The sequence below is a fragment of the Nannobrachium achirus genome (genome assembly GCF_963921795.1).
Source record: "Nannobrachium achirus genome assembly, chromosome: 23".
In the NCBI taxonomy this organism is placed as follows: Eukaryota; Metazoa; Chordata; class Actinopteri; order Myctophiformes; family Myctophidae; genus Nannobrachium; species Nannobrachium achirus.
The window spans coordinates 26889786-26913341 of NC_137830.1; the positions used below are offsets into that span (position 1 = coordinate 26889786).

A 23556-nucleotide genomic window follows, 5' to 3' on the forward strand; every position below is an offset into this window, starting at 1 on the left:
GTCCGGTCGCTGCCAAAGTGAGCACACACATTCTCTGGATGCCAATCTAGAACCTCTGCCCTAAATCTTTCAAATGGGCCTTTTCTAGCGCCACCTAGTGGCCGATGTTCGCAAAACACATTTCTGTGCACTACTCTTACAGATTGTGTCCAAAAATCCTACAAATCGGTAGGCAGTATCTCGACAGTCATGTGATCGACACGGATCTGTCCGATTTTGCATATTCCATCCTGATTGGCTAAGATTGGCTTCCAAAGTTTGTAGGATCGAGCCGTTTTGAACAAAATGCCTCAAATCACAAACGCAAAGTGCAATTATCATGAAATCGCGCACACACATTCCCACTAGGCCGAGGAAGAAATGCCACGTAATTTCTTTTAAATCAGCCGATTTGTGGTTTTATCTAAACTCCACCGATCAGTTTCAAACTTTGTAAGCGCACTCCTTAGAGGCTAAGGATAAACCTTTGCCCTGCATTTTTCACATCAGCCTTTTATAGCGCCACCTTTGGGCCGACTTATGTAAAACACATTTTTGGATATTACTCCTTGAGATTTAATCCAAAAATCACGCAAATCGGTACACAGTATCTCTATAGTCATGTGATCAACTCCGATCCATCTGATATTTCATATTCCATCCTGATTGGCTAATATTAGCTTCCAAAGTTTGCAGGATTGCTCAGTTTTTGAACAAAATGCCTCAAATCATCAACACAGCTTGCAATTACCGTGAAATTTGCCACACATATTCCCACTGGGTCAAGGAACAAATGCTACCTTTTTCACATTGGCCTGTTACAGCGCCACCAGCAGGTAGACTTTAGCAAAACACATTTACATTTTTGGAACACAATGCTTCAAATCATGCATGCAGCGTCCGATTGCCATGAAAGATCTAAGGTGAAGAACATATGCCACCCTTTTTACATTGGCCTATTATACAGTAGCACCACCAGGACGCATCGCCTGGTGGAGACCTGTGCTCGGAAGAGCACTGCTTCTAGTTGACTCTGGGTTTGATTGATTGATTGATTGAAGACTTTATTAGAAGTTTGCATAGGAAAAGGTACAGTTTCATGACGGTACAGTTCACTGGTACAAGGTCTACTAAAAGGAGATCCTAGAAAAGACTAAGCTTATTTCCACAGGAAACCATTAAAGTATCTCATATAACATTGAATGACAGACGAATAGAAGACAGTACTATGCAGTAGATATAGTCAGAAAAAAATAAATAAGAAAGAACAAGAAACAGTAAGGCAAACAGAAAGTATATACAAAGAAGGGGCAGGGGAGGGGAGGGCTGGGCTGTGCTAGGTTTGTATTTTTTTGTATTTTATTTTTCATTCAATGTATTTGTAATTAAGTTCATAAAGTTAACATAAGTATTAGTAACTAAACATAACTGAAAGCATTAAAATAAAAATATATATATATATTTTGAGCTTGTATTTTTGCTACCTTTGTGTGACATACAGTAGGATGACCAAGTATGGCATTAAAAAGTTAAAATATGGCCCTCTCCATCATCAAAGCTGCCCACCCCTGCTGTAGACACAGACAGACAGCACAGAAATTATACACCATAAACCGGAAGTACCATCCCATTTAGTGGTGCTATTTTCAAAAATAATCTGCGAAAATAGAGGGTACGCGTGTAACATCATCCTCATACCCGGAAGTTACGCTGGAAACCTACTGAGTGGCCAAAAACTACTTTCTGACCTTGACAGCTCATTCATCCGAACAAAAAAGACCTATCTGTTTGCATTGAATTATGTTAAACAACGTTAAACTCACTTTGCCACTCGATTTTCCAATCACTTTATGCATGCGCATACCCTCTAAGACTATCTAAAGCTCAACAGCAGTTCAAGAGCCACTTAAGAGCTTGTTCATTGCATCTTTGATATTTTTGCACTACACCATTGTATGACAAAGTATAAAAACTAGCTTTAAGTGATTCATGAGACTAATCATTTAGTCCATTTTTTAAAAATCTATAAAAGGAAATCTGCCATGCCAGGAACAATTAATTCTGGTTTTAACAAGAATGTTTATGTTCCTGACATGGCAGCACTATGCTTCCATACAATTTTGCTTTGATCATAGTTGCAGGCCTATATTAGAACTTTGAAAAAGGTCTCCTTCTTTCGCGCAGACATACAGCAAATAGATAAAGTGAAAGGATAGAAAGATTCCTGTTAAAGTACACAACAAAACCAGAGTTCATTTAATTCTGAGAATGTAAGAACTGACCAATAAAAGGTCCTCACAGAGTCAGAGGCCACAGGCCAGTAATGAATCCCAAACCCCTGCTCCAGGGCAACCATGTAATTTAAGTAGTACTACAATAATGTAAGTAGTACTAACTAACTAAGAGCTTGTGTGACTAAATAATAATTACAATGGATCCACTTTTATTTTATATATATCTTTTTTTTTTACATTTCCTGTAACAGTTGGTGTGTGCGTGACTGTGTGTGCATGTGCGTGTGTGCGAATGCGGCAGCAACGTGACATAACACTCTTTTAATTGTGTCCAGCAGGACAAAAATGACATAATTGATTTACATGTTCCAAAACTACGCCGTCAGAAAATTCCAATGGTGAAGGGTTGCCATGGTGACTTCGGAATGTCTGACTCGCAGGAATAACGTTATGATGTCAACGGCTCTCCGGCTTGAGTCGTCCAATCGGCCGGCAAATTGAATCAGTGTCTCTCACTCTGCGGTCCATAAACGCTCTACTGTTGTACTTCCTGTCCTGGCCAAGCTCTGTCTCACCAGTGGAGGAACAAATACTCATGTTTTGGGTAGTTTTAACGTCTAGAACTCAGGCTTTTGTGAGCACTCCAGGCAGTTTTTAAGTTGCTTGATTCAGTATTCATATATTTCATCTTAATTTTGTCCATCATATGCCCCCTCTCCTATATATAAACCCTTTGTTACTCCAAAATGAAATATAAAATAATAATAATAAATAAATGAAAAAGGGAATTGAAAAGCCACGGCCCCTTCACACATTATACAGGCAATATCAGTCACCGGAGCCAACGATGTGTGTTTACAGTGAAAACTAGAAGCAGTGCTCTTCCGAGCACAGGTCTCCACCAGGCCACACAAATCAGCCTGTTATAGCGCCACCATGAGGCTGATTTAAAAAATGTGGGGCAGAGGTTCTGAATTAGCATCCAGGGAGTGTGTGTGCTCAGTTTGGCAGCGATCGGGCCAACGGCGCCGGAGATTAGCTGGTAACAACCAGGCCACACAAATCGGCCTGTTATAGCGCCACCATGAGGCTGATTTGAAAAATGTGGGGCAGAGGTTCTAGATTGGCATCCAGGGAGTGTGTGTGCTCAGTTTGGCAGCGATCGGGCCAACGGTGACTGAGATTAGCTGCTCACAAACTGCGAGGACGCACGGACGCACGGACGGACGGACGGACGGACGCACGGACGGACGGACGGACGGACGGACGGACGGACGGACGGACGGAGGGGAAAACATACTCTCCCTCAGCCTTCGGCTGGTGGAGACAATAACATGGTTAAATAGAGTTTGAAGTTACAATGGGTTGTGAGCTTATACAGTACCGGCTATTTAAGAGGGAAATACCTGCAGGCCTAGGGTAGAGCCCTGGGGGGCCCCGGTAAGTGGTTAGAAGATGCAAACCTAACTCGGCCTGTTAAGTGTTTCCGATTGCGCTTCTGGCATGGAGGAGCGCTATTAAATATTCAAAGCTGACCTCTCAGGTCATCAGGGGCAGGTCTGCTTTCTGTTCTCAGAGTCTGAACTAAACCTGGCAAAGCAATTCAGTGTTTTTCAGCACCAAATACCTTGAAAAAACTGCAGGTCTGCTGCAACAACTTTGTTTGGATTTAGAAGACTTTTGTAAAATCGCCCTCAGGTCTTAATGAGTTTTAAAAGAAAGAAGAATGATGGTTCTTAGAAGAACTTTTTCATGCCTCACCCCTAAAATAATATGTATTTGGCCGCCATCTAATCCTTCCAGTCTCACTGTCCCCCAGAAGCAAAGATGAGTAAAATGTTTTTTAATGTTTTTAAAGAAATAATAATAATAAAACACGATTTTTCAAAAACAATAGATCTACAAGCTGTTGTAGAGCTGTTACTTTTGAACAGCCAAATAAATCTAAAATGACAGATGCTTTCATCGTTTTAATGACAAAGCTGAAGACACAAACGCATTTGAATTACAAAATGGAGATCTTAGCAATCTCCTCACTGTCTTGTAGCCTGCCAAGCTACTGAACATAAAGGTGAGTGTGTCCTGGGCCCCCGTCACCTAATGTAATGACATGGACAGGAGCCAATCGATGAGTAATAAAGAACCGCAACAGAACAGAGAGAGAATACAAAGCATGGTGTGTAGAAATATGCACTTGTGACATTCTGACTGTCATTACAAGTCTTGAAACAAAAACCACCAAAGAAGAAAAAGCGGCACTCCAAAACCAACAATAATTGGTATCCCTATTCCCTACCTGGCTGAAAATGTATTTCCTGTTTACTAAAGAGTTGGAGAGACTAAAGCAATTATTATTAATGGAATATAGAGCCCCTTTTAGACCCTTTTTAAGACAAAGCGACATTAGCTAAAGTTTGACTCCTGCTGGCTTGTTTTAATGTCCCACCCCACGATCACAAGTGAGTGACACCTAAAATAGTTTTTGTTGTGGGATAAGCAGGGATTGACACTAAAGGCCTCTCCATACTTCGACCGAAATGTTCGGTGAGTTGTGTTTTCCGACGTGCAAATTTCCGAACTCTCGTTCGGTCCAATGCTTTTCAGAAGTCCCGAGGGATATAATTTTATGGTAGAAAAGGACCTTTTGACCGAAAACGGCGGTTTTGGTCGAAGTATAGACAGGCCTTAAGGCTTGCCCACCTGCCCCCGGCAGGTAAATAAAACCTTCGGGCAGGTGAAGTTTGCTTTCAGGTTTGCCCGACCGGGCAAGTGCTTGTTTGAGAGCGGACACAATCGTCTATAAACACAACACCAGATATTTGTCTAAACACCTGAACATGACCAGTGCGCTCTGTCTTCTGTTTACCTATAATGTGCTGTTTTTACTGTTGCTATACTTAAAAATATAAAATAACAAGTGTGAAACAGACATTCATGTAGAAACATATACATATTTGGTATTTGGATTGGGTGGTTTTGAGCTATGACATTTTTTATCGCACAGCCCCAAAAAGTAAAGAAATAAGTGTTAAATTGAGCTGTATTAATCTCTTACCCATCCTTTTATAATGGACAATTTACTTTTCGGGCAAGTGGGCATGACCTTTGGGCAAGTAGAACAAAACATGTACTTGCCCGACGGGCAAGTGCCTCTGAGACCTTAGTGTCAACCCCTGATAAGAGGCCCTGAGGATGTAATGTACTGCAGTCAGTGCCCATGTTGAATGTTTACACAGACACCAGCTTAACTAGGAGTGAGCTGTCTTTGATATGGAGCCGAGATCACAGTGAAACAGCAGGTTGAGGAGGGAAGCAGCAAAGCTCTAACGGTCTGCCTCAGACTGACAACAGTAGGGGGTGACACACACACACACACACACACACACACACACACACACACACACACACACACACACACACACACACACACACACACACACACACACACACACACACACACACACACACACACACACACACACACACACACACACACACACACACACTCAATTAAGATCAGAGACTCCCCAGGTTTTACAGGTAGCCGCAGGTCAGTCCTGGTTCACATGCATGAAAGAGGCTGATCAAACACATACAGCCTGCTATTAACAGGAAGTGTGCTGGCTCGCCTGGCTGGCTCCAGAGGGATTTGGATCTCACCTCACCTCACCACGCCCCCCTCCCCTCAATCAATAAGATTGAATTATGCTCTTTTTCTGTGTGTGCGTGCTTGTGCGTGCATGCGTGTGTGTGTGTGTGTGTGGTGGAGAAGTAACACTTCTCAATGTATACAGTACAGAGAGTCAGCCTAGGCATAAGAACATACAGTACAGTACAGGAGCAGTCTAAGGCTGGTACATCCTTCATCGGCAGATACAATGCCATATTCAACTTGGTATTTGAACCAGTAAGACTCCCTAATCGGGAGATAAGCGACCGCCACGTTCCATACACAAACTTTAGAAGGCAATCGTAGCCAATCAGGAGGGAATATGGGAAATGGGACAGATGCATGTTGATGACATGACCTACTGTGTACCGCTTTGCGTGATTTTAGGCCAAAATCTGTAGGAGCAGTGTTCAAAAATGTGTTTTGAAAAAAAAAGGTCTGATGGTGGCGAAGAGGGGCATGTGAGAAATGAGGGGATGAAGGTTGTCATTTGCCATCCAAGGAGTGTGTGTGCAAAGTTTGGCATCAATAGGGCCAACTGTGGCGGAGATAAGAGTAGGGACAAAAGTGTGACGTGACAGACAGAAGGAGAGACAGCCGGTGGAGCTTTTCATAGACAGGTTGTGAGCTAGCTTGTAGACTGTATACTTTTTTGTGTGACACATACAAAAGTTTAAACATGGAGATATGATGTTTCTGGACTTTCTGCCCGACAACAACGATGTGGAGATTCAAAAACATTAATGGGGCAATTGTAATTTTCCTGAGATCGAACCTTTCTAGTTCTTAAATATTTGGACTAAGCAGCCGCTGTATGCCAAGGGACACTGAGCAATCTTCTGAGAATCACACTGTTAAAGTGCAACCCCCTTTTCTAAGACTCACCTCTTCAGACTCCACCTGAGCCCAGAGCTGTAACAAAGTAATCTTTTTATTATTATTATTGCTGCTTCAAACTAAAATATTAATAAACTAAAAAACAGACAAATTCAACCACTGCGTGCGGCCACAAACATTTAAGGTAAACGCTCTGAGGAAACCTCTTTGCTGAAAAGCGCACAGGTTTGCTTTTTTGCTATATGAGCCAAATTGGAGTATTTTGTCCTCTTTGACTAAAAGTCTGTTCAACTGTGTGCAACCATTTTCATATGTTATTGAAAGTGTTGATCATATTTTCAGGATTTGGGGGTTTAGCATTGCACTGACAAGTGACAATCCCTAATACCATGATGAATCAGACATTATTTGGTCCGTAGATTCTGTAGATTAAATAAACCTCAAATCAGTGTAGATTCTGTAGATTAAAGTTGATTACTTAGAAAAGAGGCTTTATTTATTACCCTAGTATGATCACTCCTTTCATAATCATTCCCTCTCTCTCCACCTGAACAAATGAAGGCTGAGCATGCTGTGCGTACTCCACTCCAGAGTGTTGTCCTATAGTTGGTCCATATAGGAACTATAACCCTAGTTAACTGGGTTACACACCCTCAGGGCTTTATGACTGACTGCACTGGCTAGCATGAATGAGCACTACGTTCTTTGATGAGACATGCACAACATTCACCATGGTCATGTCACAGAGGCTGCAGAATAAAATGTAACCAGAAATGAATTGCTGAATGCTGATAAATTCCACATATGATAGACTGGTCTGGTCATATGATAGAATTGTACATATTCATTCATATATTAGGTTAATTTATTTGCTGATAAGATGTATAACGTTCTTGTTTCCACTGTACTTATTGACAGAATCTACGGTAAGCTCATTATTTTATGTTCTTGACCTTTAAGCTTTACCACTACCTATACTGGTCCTGCTGCTAGCCTATGACACCTGAATGTCCTTCCTGGGTCAATAAAGGTTTATCTTATCTTGTAAAGCACATTTCAGTAGAATTCGTTCTACAGGTGCGACCTGATAGCCGAGTACGCTGTGCATAGCATACCACACAGGCTCTAAAGCTTGACAGCGAGTGCCAGGTTCAATTCCCTGCATGTCACTCTCCTGCTCTCTCTCTCTGTGTTTTCTTGTCAATCACATCACTGAATCTGATAGATTATGTTTTCTGAATGTGTTGTGCGCTTGTAGATTTGCGGTTTCTGCCAAAATGTTTGTTTATTATGACATGCCCAAAATAGGGATGCTAGGATTCATGTGGTTAAAGTTTCTGCCAAACAACAGAACGCAGAAAACCCAAGACTGCATCATAAAATGTAATGAAGATACATGTGGCTTTTCTGTCCCAAATGATCTTCATTTCACAAAGGCCTGAGTTTCTGAATAGGGGTGCAGCAACTGTTCAAAAGTTAATCAACTATAAAAAAAAGACAAAAAAATGTATTGGGGCATGTCATTATAGCCAAAAATAAATCCTTTCATATTAACAAATAAATATAGAAGATAGCAGAATTACAAGTTCACAACGTGTCACGTAATATAATATAATAATCAGTAAGAAAATAATGGCTAGTTGCTGCCCCAGCTGTGAAGCAGATGATGTAGTGATGATGATGTCCCCTGAAATGACCCTAAAACCATGTCACTGTAGCATGTGTCTTTGTGACCTCAAGGGTGTCTCTCAGCTCTGTGGATTCTATTTCTATTGGGAATTATGGTGGTCCTTGAAATAAAAAATGTTTGAGAACCACCGGTATTGTAATTGTAGCAGATGTGAAGTCACATAGCAGCTCTGACAGTGTGATAAATCGGTTCCGGAAACGTTTCTAAATGTGATGGAACTGATTCAGGACGGTTCCTCAATGTCGGATCCGATTACTTTGGCTCCTCTGATTCCAGATACCCAACAGTACTCCTTCCTCGATGCCCTTAAAAGTTCAAAAACAATGGAAGGAAACCTTGGCATAAACTAATCTTCAATAAAGAATGGAATTAGACCATTAGCAGCCAGTAGGGTGCAGGAAAAAATCGATTTGAATTCGAATCGTGTTTCTAACATGGTAAGATTCAGAATCGATTCTCATTTTCCAAATGTATTAGATATTATTATTTTTATTTCATGATTTTTTATTATGATTTTTTTTATTACGATAATTTATTAGATATTATGTTGTGTTTGTACACGTTAAAAGAATGTGTGCAAGCATGAATAAATCAGACATGTTGTCTGGGATTTACCTTTGTTTGTTTACATTATTGCAATAAGTTGATAAAACCTTTACAATTATAAAAGCTACGTAAATGTACTCTGCTTTCATGCCAGCAAACTTGAGTAGATCCTGATATATGAATTGAATAGAGAATAGTTTTGAATAGAGAATCGTTTTGAATAGAGAATTGTTTTTAAATCGGAAAATAATCGTTTCTGAATTCGAATCGGTTGGATTTGAAAGAATCGAAAAAAATCGTGAATCATGACCCCAAAAATCGATTCTGAATCGAATCGTCGGATACCCAAAGATTCACAGCCCTATGTTGTACGGCCCTGGAGGTTCATCTCCCCGTGTTGGAATTGACTGCTTCTGACAGCAGCCCTGTGTCTATATGACATCATCAAAACCGGACATGAACTTGCTGTTTCCATGTCGTTTCATTGTCTCATAGTCTCTCCCTCTCTCCTTCTCAAATGGATGTATTCCGAGCCTGCACCATTTCATATACGTGTGCACAAATGCAAGGACACAGGCCCTCATTTATCAATGAGTGTAAAAAGCAGTGTATTTTCTTCCACAAATATTTGTGTAGGCCAACGTTGAAGTGGCATTTATGAAATCGTCCTACCTGACCAACCCTGCCATACATTTGATCCCACTGCATCCCAGCGTTGCCGGCTGGGATGAATAAATCATCCACAGCGTGCAGCACCGGTCCTGACTCCCGAAAATGCTCTTGCATAAGCGCTCATATAGCCTAATAATATGGGAATGTTATATCCTTGTTCTGAGCTGGCGATCTTATCTGAATGATGCTTAGCACTTGTTAAGATTTCTTCCATATTGCTAATCGCCTATACTGTAGATTAATTGCTTATCATTGTAACTTAAATAAAATCGGCGTGCATGTCATGATGTATGCAGCAGCTTTCATGAAATGTTATATTTTCACAGGGATTATTTATTAGTGTGTTAGATATACATTTTGGAGTGGATACTTGTGTCAGATTGTTAAGACAATGCTGCTCCACGTGTCTACAATGGAACAAAGTGGTGCAAGATGAATCCTACAAACTCAGAACTTGATGTGAGATCTGATCCTACCCTAACCCTAATATGAGTTCCCAGAAGTTCTTTTTTTATCGCCACTAGGGGGCAAGAAGAACTTAACCCTACGCTAACGTCAAAGTCAAGTTGAGATGATAAATGCTGACACTTTCCTAAATTCGCTCCTAAGCGGCGAGCAGTTTAGAAGAGGGTATGTACGTCTACGTCTGTGTGTGTGTCGACTGCTAATCTTGCCAGCCACTTAACCGATCAGCCACAAACCTTTTGTGGCCCAACTCCCTGAATATTTTGAACATTCATTTTGAATAATGAATAATAATCTACAAGCTCACAAAGTGTTGTGATACATAGCTTGTAGAATTGCTATAGGAGCTCAACTTGTAGAGCGGCTATTTCTGCATGTATCCATGAGCAATCGAACATACAGGCCTACAAACAGGGTCAAACACAAAGGCATAGGCACTGACCACACACACACACACACACACACACACACACACACACACACACACACACACACACACACACACACACACACACACACACACACACACACACACACACACACACACACACACACACACACACACACACACACACACACACACACAGTAAGTGATCCAGTAGAAGGCTGAGGTGTAGATAGGACACTGTGACACACAGTAGAATCCTCAATTAACCCTGAGAATGTTCACAGAATGTTGGCCTGTTATGAGTACGACTTGCCTAGAATAGGGATTGTTGGACTAGAGTGGACAGACCCTGGAAAAGTGCATTATTTTAATGTGATTCAGATAAATAGCAAATCCATTGATCCAAGCTGGAACACAATTGCTTGATTGATCATTAAAATATACATTAGCGACATTAAGATTAAGATTTTCAAGTGGGCACTGACTGACCCAGTAAAGGTTGAGAACTACGGTTCTCTATCTATTGAGGCACATCTTGTATAATATATCTGTTACTAGATCTGCTGCTATTTGAACTGCCTCATTCCATTGTCATTTCTTCTAACCATGCACCTAATTATATATAGTAGATAACTCTACTCTTATCAGGAATATTTGGAATATCTGAGCAGCTTTGCTTGCTCTTTCCATTTTTCTTCCCTTTCCTGAAAACAAGCCTACACATGAATGATGGGCACTTTTTTCACACACCTGTAAAGTAAACCTTGTGTGACAATAAAGAAGAAAAAAGCAAACTACGTGAAGCCAGGAAAAGGGAGAAGATGAGAGGAGCAAAGCAGCCAGGGCAAGATGAAGTCGACAAAAAAGGCAAAGCTTGTAAAAAGAATGGATGGGTGAGGTTGTAGAGATTGTAGAAATAAAAGATGAGAAGAAATAAAGTAGAGAGAATCGCAAGGGGAGAAAAGAGGAGAAGAAAGGATAAGGGGACAGAAAAAGGGATGATTGAAGGAGAATGGAGGAAAAATAGGAGTCATGTTCCGCTCTCTCCAGAGGAGGTCGACCACGAGACTTCCTGTTGGAGGGGACTGCTGATCAGGCAGTCTGCACACACACACACACACACACACACACACACACACACACACACACACACACACACACACACACACACACACACACACACACACACACACACACACACACACACACACACACACACACACACACACACACACACACACACACACACACACACACACACACACACGTTACAGAAAGAAACACACACACAGACTTGGACCTTATCCAGCTTCTGCCCGGTCAGCCTCTGAGTTCTGCTGATCCAATAAACAACACAAGGAATACCAATGAGCATTACTCTCCGACCACGTGTGTGTGTGTGTGTGTGTGTGTGTGTGTGTGTGTGTGTGTGTGTGTGTGTGTGTGTGTGTGTGTGTGTGTGTGTGTGTGTGTGTGTGTGTGTGTGTGTGTTGTGTGCCCGCGTGCGTGTCAGGAGGAGCGGCGCACAGGTTGAACTACTTATGTGCTGTGATTCCAAATTCATGATTCACATTTGTGTCTGTATCACAGGCAGAGATGTTAATGTTCCACACAACTCTCAATCTCTCTCATGACCCCATCTACAGTATCTATATCTTATATTACTTTATAACAATAATACACAGTAGCCATCTTCAACCAAATAAATCACAATAGATTGTTCCAAGTGGGAGGTGTTCTGACATCCAGGTCAATGCAGGTCAGCCTTGTGTGAACTAGCACAAGGTGATATTACATAACGTGATATTGTCATCACTAGGGCTGCTATCGATAATAATATAATAATCCGAATAACTGGAATGTCTAGTTTCTCTTGAAACCCTTGAACATAAGATGGAAGAAGCTAGAGATGGACCGATTGCAAAATTCTTGGCCGATACCGATCCACCGGTTTTATGAAGGTCTGACCTGCCAAAACCGATTTTTCCGATAGCGATTTCTTTAGCTAAGAACTAGGAAATAGGGTTGCTCCAATACCATTTTGTTTCAGGCCAAGTAGGCCTACAAGACATACTTCAATTTGAGTACCAATAAGCTAGAAGAACACTAATGCCAAATCAATCACAATAGTACAATATCCAAAATCACAGACAATATCCAGTCTAATATGACCGTCTGGACTAGGCAGGAGGAAAGCAGGTGACGCATGCTTTTTTCCCCCCTTCTTTTTGGAGACGACATTGACACAGGATTATGGAATATATCCTTACATTGCAAAGGTAATCAGCACCATCTGTATTCTGTAGGCTGCCTCCAAGTAGACTGGCTGCTACTTGCTAATGTTTACGTCACAGGACCGAGCATCATGCTGTGCAGTGCAAGAGATACAATTGGCCGATTTTGGCATATTTATGTCAGTGACCTGCCGATCACTGATTTGGCCGGTTTGATATGATACCTGCCGATTTCTGATATTGGCCGATACCGATGTCCATCCCTAGAAGAAGCAGTATTTTAAGTTTCTGAAACTAATAATAGGTAGTATAATAGAACACATGGCAAAGTTATTATATTCATACATCAAGTAGACTTCTAGACAAAACTGTACAAGTGTACACATCTTGGTGAGGCTGGCATTCTTTTCAGCCATCTGAGAGGTATAATGTAATTTTGGTGAATCGTTTTCACTTTCATAATACATCTTTTAATATTGTTCATTGCGACGGTAGGTCACAGTTAAGTATGAGAACCGTCACATCTTGTCAGTGCGAATGTCAGTACTAATCTCAGTAAGAATCTCAGTAACGCTTGGTCGCAACTATACACCTCAATTTTGTTGACATTGTGACATCACGTGACATCACCTCATCAAAGATCAAACCCTGGATATCCATAGATGGAGACGACTGGATCATCACCTAGATCTCCATATATGGAGCTGACCTCTACATCTGATTTCCAGATATTGCCCTGTTAGGGACACTACTTTCACACAGTACAGTTTGTATGAAACACATTTTTTGTAGAACCGCAGATCCAGGGGCACCCGCTGGCCTACTGGTCCAGGCGCATACAGTACAACATAGGCATGGATGCCTGGCGGCGTCGCCGGTTCGATCCCCAATCCGGACGACTTTCCCACGTGTCACTCCCCATCTCTCCCCCCATTTTCTGTCAGTCTACTGTCCTATCAATAAAGGCATAAAAGCCCAAAATCAAATATTTTAAAAAAAGAACCGCAGATCCAACCAATATGCCCATATCTCCATATACTGTACATGGATCTCCATAAATGGCTAGGGATTCTCCATATATGGGTAACTGGTCCAATATATATTATTAATGAATTCCATCCTGTGCAAATTTTGTCCTGCGCGGCCTCGCCCTCTTTTCACCTTTAAGGCGTCTTACTGGTTATATCCACATAATGTTATATGAATTGCACTATTCCAAACCTGGGCAGCAATGGAAAATCGTCAGCCTTACACAGATTCAGTCAGGTCCATTTTCACAATCTCAGTATTAAATTAACATTTTACTGTTATGGGAACGAACACCAACAAGGATGAAGACCTTTGCTCACTGCCGAATCTCTCACACACACACACACACACACACACACACACACACACACACACACACACACACACACACACACACACACACACACACACACACACACACACACACACACACACACACACACACACACACACACACACACACACACACACACACACACACACACACACACACACACACACACACACACACGTTTTTTTACAACTGGAATAAACCAAAGGTTAATGAACCTCCTCAGGGCCAGAGCTCAGTGCACTGTGCAGATGAAATAAGACCACAGTGAGATCAGGGATGACAGCTGATTTCTACATTTGCTGCTTTAACAACAAGGTTACGTAAGAAACTCAGTGATTCACTCAGTCAGACAGGAAATCACTGGTTGGCATTCTAATTAGATTTGGAATGGGAGACACACAATGCCAGTCTCTTCCCATATCTCTCGCTCTCTTGTGTGCACGCGCACGCACACACACTCGCACACAGCACACACACACAAACGTTGTGAAACAAACATTTAGGAGCGAAATGTTATGAATGCCATTTTTATTAATGCTTTTTTGTGGTGATTTGAAGCCGAAAATAACCGACCTACTTGTAAAAATAAACATTTCTCTTGTGAGGACAAGGAAAATTGTCTTCACAATATCTATTTCTCAAATTATATTATATGTGTGGGGATATTAGGCCGAAACAAGTGTAGTAATACAAGTACACACTACACAAACATACACTCTGTCTGTGTCTTCCTCATCATGCCACTGACTCTCTCTGCCACCTCTCTCATTATATTCTCTCTCTCTCTGGGTATGTCTCACTCTTTCTGTACGTCTCTCATTGTCTCAGCCTCTGTCTCACATAGTGTCTGTCTCCCTGAAAGCCTTTTCAGGGATTGTCCACAGAAAGGATTTTTTTTTTTGCCCTTTTGACATATTTATATGGTAAGAGTAAAGGGCCATTTATAGTTACGTATGGTTGATTTTGTGTACGTTTGGGGGTGAGACAGTACGTACGGTAATTGCGTCGACATGCATAGTTGCTCTCACCGTTATTTATGTGCCGACCCGCTCTCCGCTCCAATTCTGCTCCTGTTTGGGCCGCGCGCCACATGGAGGTGTTTTTTTTAGCCAAAATATGTAGAACCACAGAATTTCTTGACCCGACGACCGACGTGATGTTTGCTGTCGGCAACGGCAACGTTATCGCGGTAAATGCAACTCCGCGAGGGACTGAGGTACAGATTAACCACCCGGACTGAGTAATTATAACAAAACACACTGCACCCCTCGTGCTGTTGGAGGACAGGCGGTGTTAGTGTGTGTGTGCGTGCGCGCGTTTGTGTGTATGTTTTCTCATGTCAATAAAGCCGTTTGAGGCTGTGACTGTGAGGACTGGAGTCCAGACGTCCTCTTGCAGTGATTGCAATGACGTTCCTTTTTTCACGTTTCTTGCTAAATTATATTTCTTGTTGGGACACATAGTTTCAGAACCGCTGTCATAAGTAATTTTCCTAACTACTGCCACGGTTGACAAAAGTTCACCACGGGTAGTTCAAGCGTACGTACTGTACGTCTTTATCGGTTTTAATCCGTCGGGTTGAGTGCTGTCCGTAAGGTTACGGACAGAGTCAATTATGTACGGAGCTACGGAGCAACCGGATTAAATGACTCTCCCCCTCCGTTTCTTGTGTATTCCTGCGGTCCTTATGTACTACTATGCATGGTACTTAACACTTATGTTGCAATGATTTTTTCCGGCCAATGTCCCGCGTTGCCATGGTTACCATAGACTTCCATGTAATTGTGCAAGTGTGTAAAAAGTGCACGCCCATGCCTAGATGATGCACCACGTGTGTAGATGCTGTTCACAGCTTTCAAACAAAAAAATCCGCTTGGAAATCCGTGCAGGCATTCATGATTTATCAGCCATTATGTTTTCTTCAGATGTAAACAAACATGGCTGCCATGTTTGAAAGAATGGGTTGGTATGGGGGTTAAACATGCAATTTCGCGATCGCGATCATGCCTAATAAATTTCTGGAGGTCCAAAAAAAAAATTTGAAAAAAAAAAATTGAAAAAAAAAAAAAAAGTTTCAAAAACGGACCAAACTCGGGAAACTCGGGGTTGGCACAGCACTAGTACCAATACAAACTCGGGAAACTCGGGGTTGGCACCATATGTGTTTTAACACATATGGTGCCAACCCCGAGTTTCCCAAGTTTGTATTGGTACTACCGCTGTGCCAACCCCGAGTTTCCCGAGTTTGGGCCGTTTTTGGAAAAAAAAAAAAAATCTTTTTTCAAAGATTTTTTTTTCAAAAAAAATTTTTGGACCTCCAGAAATGTATTAGGCATGATCGCGATCGCGAAATTGCATGTTTAACCCCCATACCAACTCATTCTTTCAAACATGGCAGCCATGTTTGTTTACATCTGAAGAAAACATAATGGCTGATAAATCATGAATGCCTGAACGGATTTCCAAGCGGATTTTTTTGTTTGAAAGCTGTGAACAGCATCTACACACGTGGTGCATCATCTAGGCAGGGGCGTGCACTTTTTACACAATTGCACAATTACATGGAAGTCTATGGTAACCATGGCAACGCGAGACATTGAAGAGAAAAAATCATTGCAACATAAGTGTTAAATTAAAGTTTTTACTCAATTTTTTGCAAATGTATTAAAAAAGGGGAAAAAAAATACAAAATCACATGTGCATAAGTATTCACTCCCTTTGCTATGACACTCAAAATTTAGCCGAGGTGCATCCTGTTCCTACTGATCATCCTTGAGATGTTTCTATAACTCAGTCAACCTATGGTAAATTTAATTGATTTTAGTTCATTTAGAAAGGCACATGTCTCTAAAAGGTCCCACAGTTAACATGTCGGAGCACAAACCAAGCCATGGCATAAAGTCAAAGGAATTCTCTGTAGACCTCTGAGACAGGATTGTATCGGTGCACAGATCTGGGGAAAGTTACCAAAAAAACGTTCCGCAACATTGAAGGTCCCAACAAACACAGTGGTCTCCATCATTCGTAAATGCAATACATTTGGAACAACCAGGACGCATCCTATAGGGCTGGTCACTTGGCGAAACTGAGCAATTGGGGGAAATGAGTCTTGGTCAGGGTGGGAGGTGACCAAGAACCCAATGGTCACTCTGACAGTGCTCAAGTGTTCCTCTGTGGAGATGGTAGATCCTTCCAGAAGTTCCAGAAGTACAGCCATCTCTGCTGCTCTCCACCAATGTGGCCTTCATGGTAGAATAGCCAGATGGAAGCCAGTCCCCAGTAAAAGGCACATGACAGCCCATTTGGAAAATGATCTGGTCTCCCGGTTGCCCCATGATATCCACACAGCAATCCTCCACTAAAAAAAACACATTCTGTTATTAATTTCCAATCGTAGCTGAGCTACATTGAGCTACAGTGAGTGACATGGAGTGGCGAGACACCTGCCAACCAAATCGCTGCATTGTGTAACACTGGTGCATTTCCTGTCAAGAAGACAATTCTAGCCCACTTCCAAATGCACTCCTGTTTTGTGAGGTGACAAATACACTATGTCAAATGCAAACAGTGGTAAGAATATTAAGAGTAATTTACTGTATTCCACAAAGCCTTTATTTTGTTTATTATTCATACTACTGTATAGGTGAACCACAACAGAACATACTGTATATGCTAGGAGCCAACATGTAACACCCTTGACAGTGAGGAATAGTGAAATTATGCTATGTAGGTAAGCTCCTGAATATTCTTGGCCAAGAACGTTGGTGTTGTGTGAGAGTCTCATTCAGCACAGCCCTTATCCAGACCTCAGTCATATCAAAACTCGATTACTGTAATTCACTCCTTACTGGCCTCCCAGCATGTGCACTTAAACCAAGCTACTGTATATTATGATCCAGAATGCTGCTGCTGCAGCAGTCTTCAACCAGCCCAAATGTTCACGTCTTTCCCCTTCTCCACTCCCTCCATATCTTCAAAGCCTGATCCAACCCAAACCCTCCAGCACACTCAGATCAGCTAACACAGGGAAGCTGTCAGAACCTTTCCTAAAACATCCGGGACAACACTCGACTCGAGGCATCCAGACTCTTCTCCCATCTGGCTCCCAAACTGTGGAACAAACTCCCCATTGCAGACTCACCTCTTCAGACTCCACTTTAGCCTGCAACACTTGACCTAGCCTTGATGACCACGCAGTGTATATGCAAAGCTTAAAATGTAATTTAGATAGATAGCATGTTACTTAGACAGATGTCAGGTTCATTTATTGACCTGGAATCCTATAGTTTCAGTGTAAAGACTATCTTTTTTTAAATATTCTATCTATTTTTGCATAACCATACAGGCAGCTGTACAATGAAGTACAGTGTGTGTGTGTGTGTGTGTGTGTGTGTGTGTGTGTGTGTGTGTGTGTGTGTGTGTGTGTGTGTGTGTGTGTGTGTGTGTGTGTGTGTGTGTGTGTGTGTGTGTGCACACACACTTTAAACTGAAAACATCTCCATCTACCTCTCTCATACACACACACAATGACAAATAGCTTGGAATGTCCCTGCTGTCACATGGTGACTGTCATGATGTCCAGAATACCTGAGAAGGCACGTCACTCTGGATGTTTAAACAGGTGCACTCACAGGCACAGAGACACACCTTAATGTGTGTGTGCATGCGTGCGCAACTGCGCATGCATGTGCGTGTGTACAAGTTGATATTAACATTAAGTGCGGGATAGAGGAATAACTGTGAAGGTTTCAACATTCAATGTCAAAGGAGTCTGGAATTGCCACAGAAAACACAATGAAATAGAGACAAGTCCACACATGGCATGGAAGTGAGTGTACCAAGACGCACAGACCTGAGAAACCTGAAATTGACAGGAGGAAAGAGGTGAGGCTCCCCCATGATTGGCCCCAATGGGACTAAGAGGAAGTGGCATTTCTGCTTCCCTAACATGGAACCACTTTGCTGCTGCCCACCACAAAGGCAACTATGCGAGACATACTATAGGGTAGTAACATGAGAAGTGGCCAGGTGAAAGTATATATGCTCTCACTGTGTGTGTGTGTGTGTGTGTGTGTGTGTGTGTGTGTGTGTGTGTGTGTGTGTGTGTGTTAGTGTTGTCAAAAAAATCGATTTATCGAAAAGTATCGAATTTGAATATAGTATCGATTTTCAATATGACTTTTCCATAGTTTCAATAATATCGATAATATCGATATTATCGATAATATCGATAATATTGATCAGTTTTTACCTCTCTCGTTGGTTTACACCAACATTAATTTTATGTGTGTCCTTCCTACTTTGGCTTATTCCTAGGTTCTGTATTTTTCTTTAAATAAAAATAAACATTTTTGCACTGAAATCGCTTTGGTTGCGTGGTATCGAGTATCGAAATGTTTCAAAATATCGTATCGAAGTTAGAAATCCAGTATCGTGACAAGCCTAGTGTGTGTGTGTGTGTGTGTGTGCGTGCGTGCGTGCGTGTTTTGTCCATTAATGTTGTGTGCAAGGCTGCACTTGTGCGTGTCATCTCATGATTACACCAAGTAACAATTTCCCTTTCAACAATGAAACAGACTTAGCCTTAAATGCATTACACACACACACACACACACACACACACACACACACACACACACACACACACACACACACACACACACACACACACACACACACACACACACACACACACACACACACACACCTCTAGTTTACCTATAGCCATAGAGGGGAAATCTGATTAAGCTGCATACTTGCTAGGCAAATAGGTTGAACAAGCAGTCAGTTTAAAACTGATCTTAACAGACAGGGAAGAATACATGCTTCGTCAGACGTCAGCCTTTGACATTTTGTCTTATCTGGATCATTGTATCAATATGGGGCTTCTGTGTCTGGCTCAGTGCTACTTTGCACAAATGGCTGCAGTAGGAATCAATTTAACCAGGGACCTGTCTCGTAAGGGGGCCATTCTAGGTCACACACACACTGGTTCTTAAAGTGGGCACTGGGGTCCAGACTCCAGAGACCTCCAGGGGTTCATGAAAAGGTTCCAGTGGGTCCCCAACAAAATGAGGAAAACAGTTTAATCACTTAAACGCCGCATTTCTTATTTTTTGGCTATTAAAAAATAGTCTTCCGTTATTAGAAACAGCATGCTGACAAAAAGCCCTGGTGGGTGCTACTGGTGATGGTTAATAGAAAACGTGTCACCCAAAAAGTTGCCATATTGATATTCATGACTACCTACTCTCTAGAACAGAATAACATAAATCAATATCGTACTCGTGTGAATGAGAAGCGTTCACTTCACATTCACAATGAAGTAACTGAATTCCAAACGCCTTTACGTAATGTAATGTCCCTTGTCTTGTCAAATACAAGTGAATCGTGACATTGCGATACTAATCATGACTGTCATGTTATGCAGTGGTGGGGGGCGGGGGTTAATGTGTCCTGATCACACTGGGGCTGATGTGAAAGGCCCACTACTAACTAATAACCACTATCCTCCTTATGGTTGGACCCGGGGTCCCGCGGCCAGACCCCCAGCCAGGGCTCTACACTAGATTCCGATAGTATTTCACATTGCCACACCAAATCTCTTAAGATGAAAATAGCCTATCTGCAAGCTTATAGATCTGCTATTTTCGCCGAATTCATTACAGCCAGTCAAGTCTGTGGGTCGACTCGACACACAGAACTGTTCCCCACGAACTGACACACAGTAGTATGCTTCCGAAAACAGCCAAGGAAGGTTCGGTAAGTCGTGAGTAGTTATGTAACGTTAATGCCAGCGCGAAATATCAGTCCTTTCCCCTCCTCTCCCTCTCTTCTCTCCTTTTGATGGATTTAACAGCTCTGAGTCTGAAGGAACCGACTGCTCGAACTGACAACTCCCACAACAGCAGCAAAACAATCATGGCTGACAGCTGAATATCAGGTATTTGCAGAGAGTGAATTTCAGGTTCACCCTCCTCCTCCTCCTGTTTTCAGGTGTGTGGAGTGAGTGTGGGGAAGACTAGACTGTGTGGACACCGCAACAGGAGAGCAGTGATGGAAAAAGTACTCAAATGTTTTAGGGAAAGTAAATGTAAACGTATCAATACTGCAATGTAGAAATATTCTGTTACAAGTAAAAGTACGGAATTCAAAATGTACTTGAGTAAACGTACAAATGTAGTGGTATCAACATGTAATTAAAGTACCAAAAGTACAATTAAAGTACTCATTATGCAGATTGCAGAATGTCCCATAGTTATACTCCAGTTAAATAAAAGTACCTAAACATGTAAGTACAGTACTTGAGTAAATGTACTTATTAGGCTACTTTACACCACTGTTGATAGAAAAGCAACCAATTCCCAAATTCCTTGTGCTGTTCTCTTGTAGCAACAATTCAACAAAAGTTACCAAATGACGCACAAGAAACGACTTGAATGACACACACACACACACACACACACACACACACACACACACACACACACACACACACACGAGAAGAACCAGGCAAACTTACGATGCATTTCCTTCCTAGGTGGTTGAACAGATACTCGTTCTCCTGGGCTGTCAGGGACAAGGAGCCCACGTTCTGCTGCCGCCGCGGGAGCGGGGGGTGTCCGCTCATAATGCACTCCTTATATCAATAATAACAACGCACTTATATCACTAAAAAGGCAGATAATAAACAAAGTCCAGGGTACTTCTCCTGCTGGCATCCGTGTGGCCTTCCTTCAGCCGAACATAGATCCACAGTCAGATTCGGGTCAGTTTTTTTAAATTTATATTTCCACTTGCCAGGGCGGCTGACGAGCACAAAGAGATGTCCCACTTTCCCCCCGTTTAGACGCAGGTTAAACGTCGCAGGGACGACTTCTTTCTGGAGGACGACTGGACAAAACACACAAACTTTTTTCTTCTTCTTTCCTGGGAACTCTCCTCAACACACACACACATACACACACACAGCCAGAGCCAGTCCCCATCCAATCCAACATGGCAGTGGACGGACCGGGGTTGCCAGATTTATTTTTTAGAGAGAAACAAGCAACCCTGGGTCCAGGTCTACGAAAACAAACATGGCAATTTAGGCATTTAAGCAGACGCTCTTAATCCAGAGCGATTTACAACAAGCAATGACAGCACAGCAAGGTAAATATATCGATCACCATCATCAATACATCAAATGCATAGAAATAGTAACGTAGGCCTATAGGTAGAACAAAAACCTAGTCGCCAAAAAGAAATATATATATATATATATAGCCTTATCTAAATTACATTGATTGATTGATTGATTGATTGACGAGTTTATTAGCAGTTTGCAAAAGAAAAAAGTACAGTTTCATGACAGCACAAATCAATGGAACAAGGTCAACTAAACGGAGATCCTAGTTATTTACACAGGAACCACTTCATGTATCTCATATAACATTGAAAGACAGACGGATAGAACAGAGTACTTAATTTGCATAGGATAACATCAATTACAAAAGTAGAAAATAAAATAAAAACTAGACCAGGTCAACCTGGTTGTGCCAGACCCCCTGTCTGTCATCATCATTTATGACATCATGCCTTTTATAGGCATGTCATCATCATGTCATCATCATATATACCCTTTATATAGAAAAGGGACAGACCGACATTTGCTTATGTAGGCCTACCCATTTCATGGGTCTGGCAACAACAGGCGGGGTTAGGTTAGTCTATTTACAACAAGTCACTAGTTGCAGCCATCTGAAGGTGACTTTTCAGACCAATTTTGAAGGAGGCTAGGAGCTTCTGAATAGAGCATCGCAGCGGAAGTGGATTGCCTGGGGTCACTTAATATTCCCCATTCATTTTCGCCATAGACTTTTACAAATATATTTATAACAATTATGTTAAGCCTCGAACCAAGCCATCCAGGATGGAGGTGAATCATGACCATATAACATTTTTTTCTATGAAAAGAACATTTTGAAAATCGCTAAACAAAGGGTAGTTATTAAATGTAGTATATCAAATAATGTAATATTAAAATATGTTTTCACATAGGATCAAAGGTTATATGATCATGATTCACCTCCATCCTGGATGGCTTGGTTCGAGGCTTAACATAATTGTTATAAATAGTTTTGTAAAAGTCTATGGCGAAAATGAATGGGGAATAGGGGCGTTTAAGCCGTGACATCATTTTGTAGGCAGAGGAGAACTCTGCCCCCAGAGCACTTTCTGTCCCTTGCTATTTCAACAGATCCGAGAGAAAAAACGACTAAAGTATAATTCTAACACTTTCCTTTCAACAACAAAGAGAAGAAAAATTTGTAAATAGTAAAAATAGTAAAAAGATTAACGGAAACTGGGGGCAGAAATTCTCCTCTGCCTACAAAATGATGTCATACTTAACAGCCCCCGCATCCAGGGAGTGTGTGTGCACTGCTGTGTGCTGTGCACAGTTTGGCCGCGACAGGTGTCAGTACAGGAGGATTAG

General features: G+C 41.7%; 1 protein-coding gene across 1 annotated transcript in view; it reads right to left on the bottom strand.

Moving 5' to 3' along the window:
• LOC308308990 (actin nucleation-promoting factor WASL-like) overlaps positions 1 to 22037 on the bottom strand; it is a 55785-nt gene extending 33748 nt beyond the window's left edge. Inside the window, 1 exon segment of the mRNA XM_080754443.1 lies at positions 21601 to 22037. Coding sequence (XP_080610569.1) covers positions 21601 to 21708 — 108 coding nt within the window. The 5' untranslated portion in view covers positions 21709 to 22037.
• Between the last annotated feature and the right edge of the window lie 1519 nt (positions 22038 to 23556).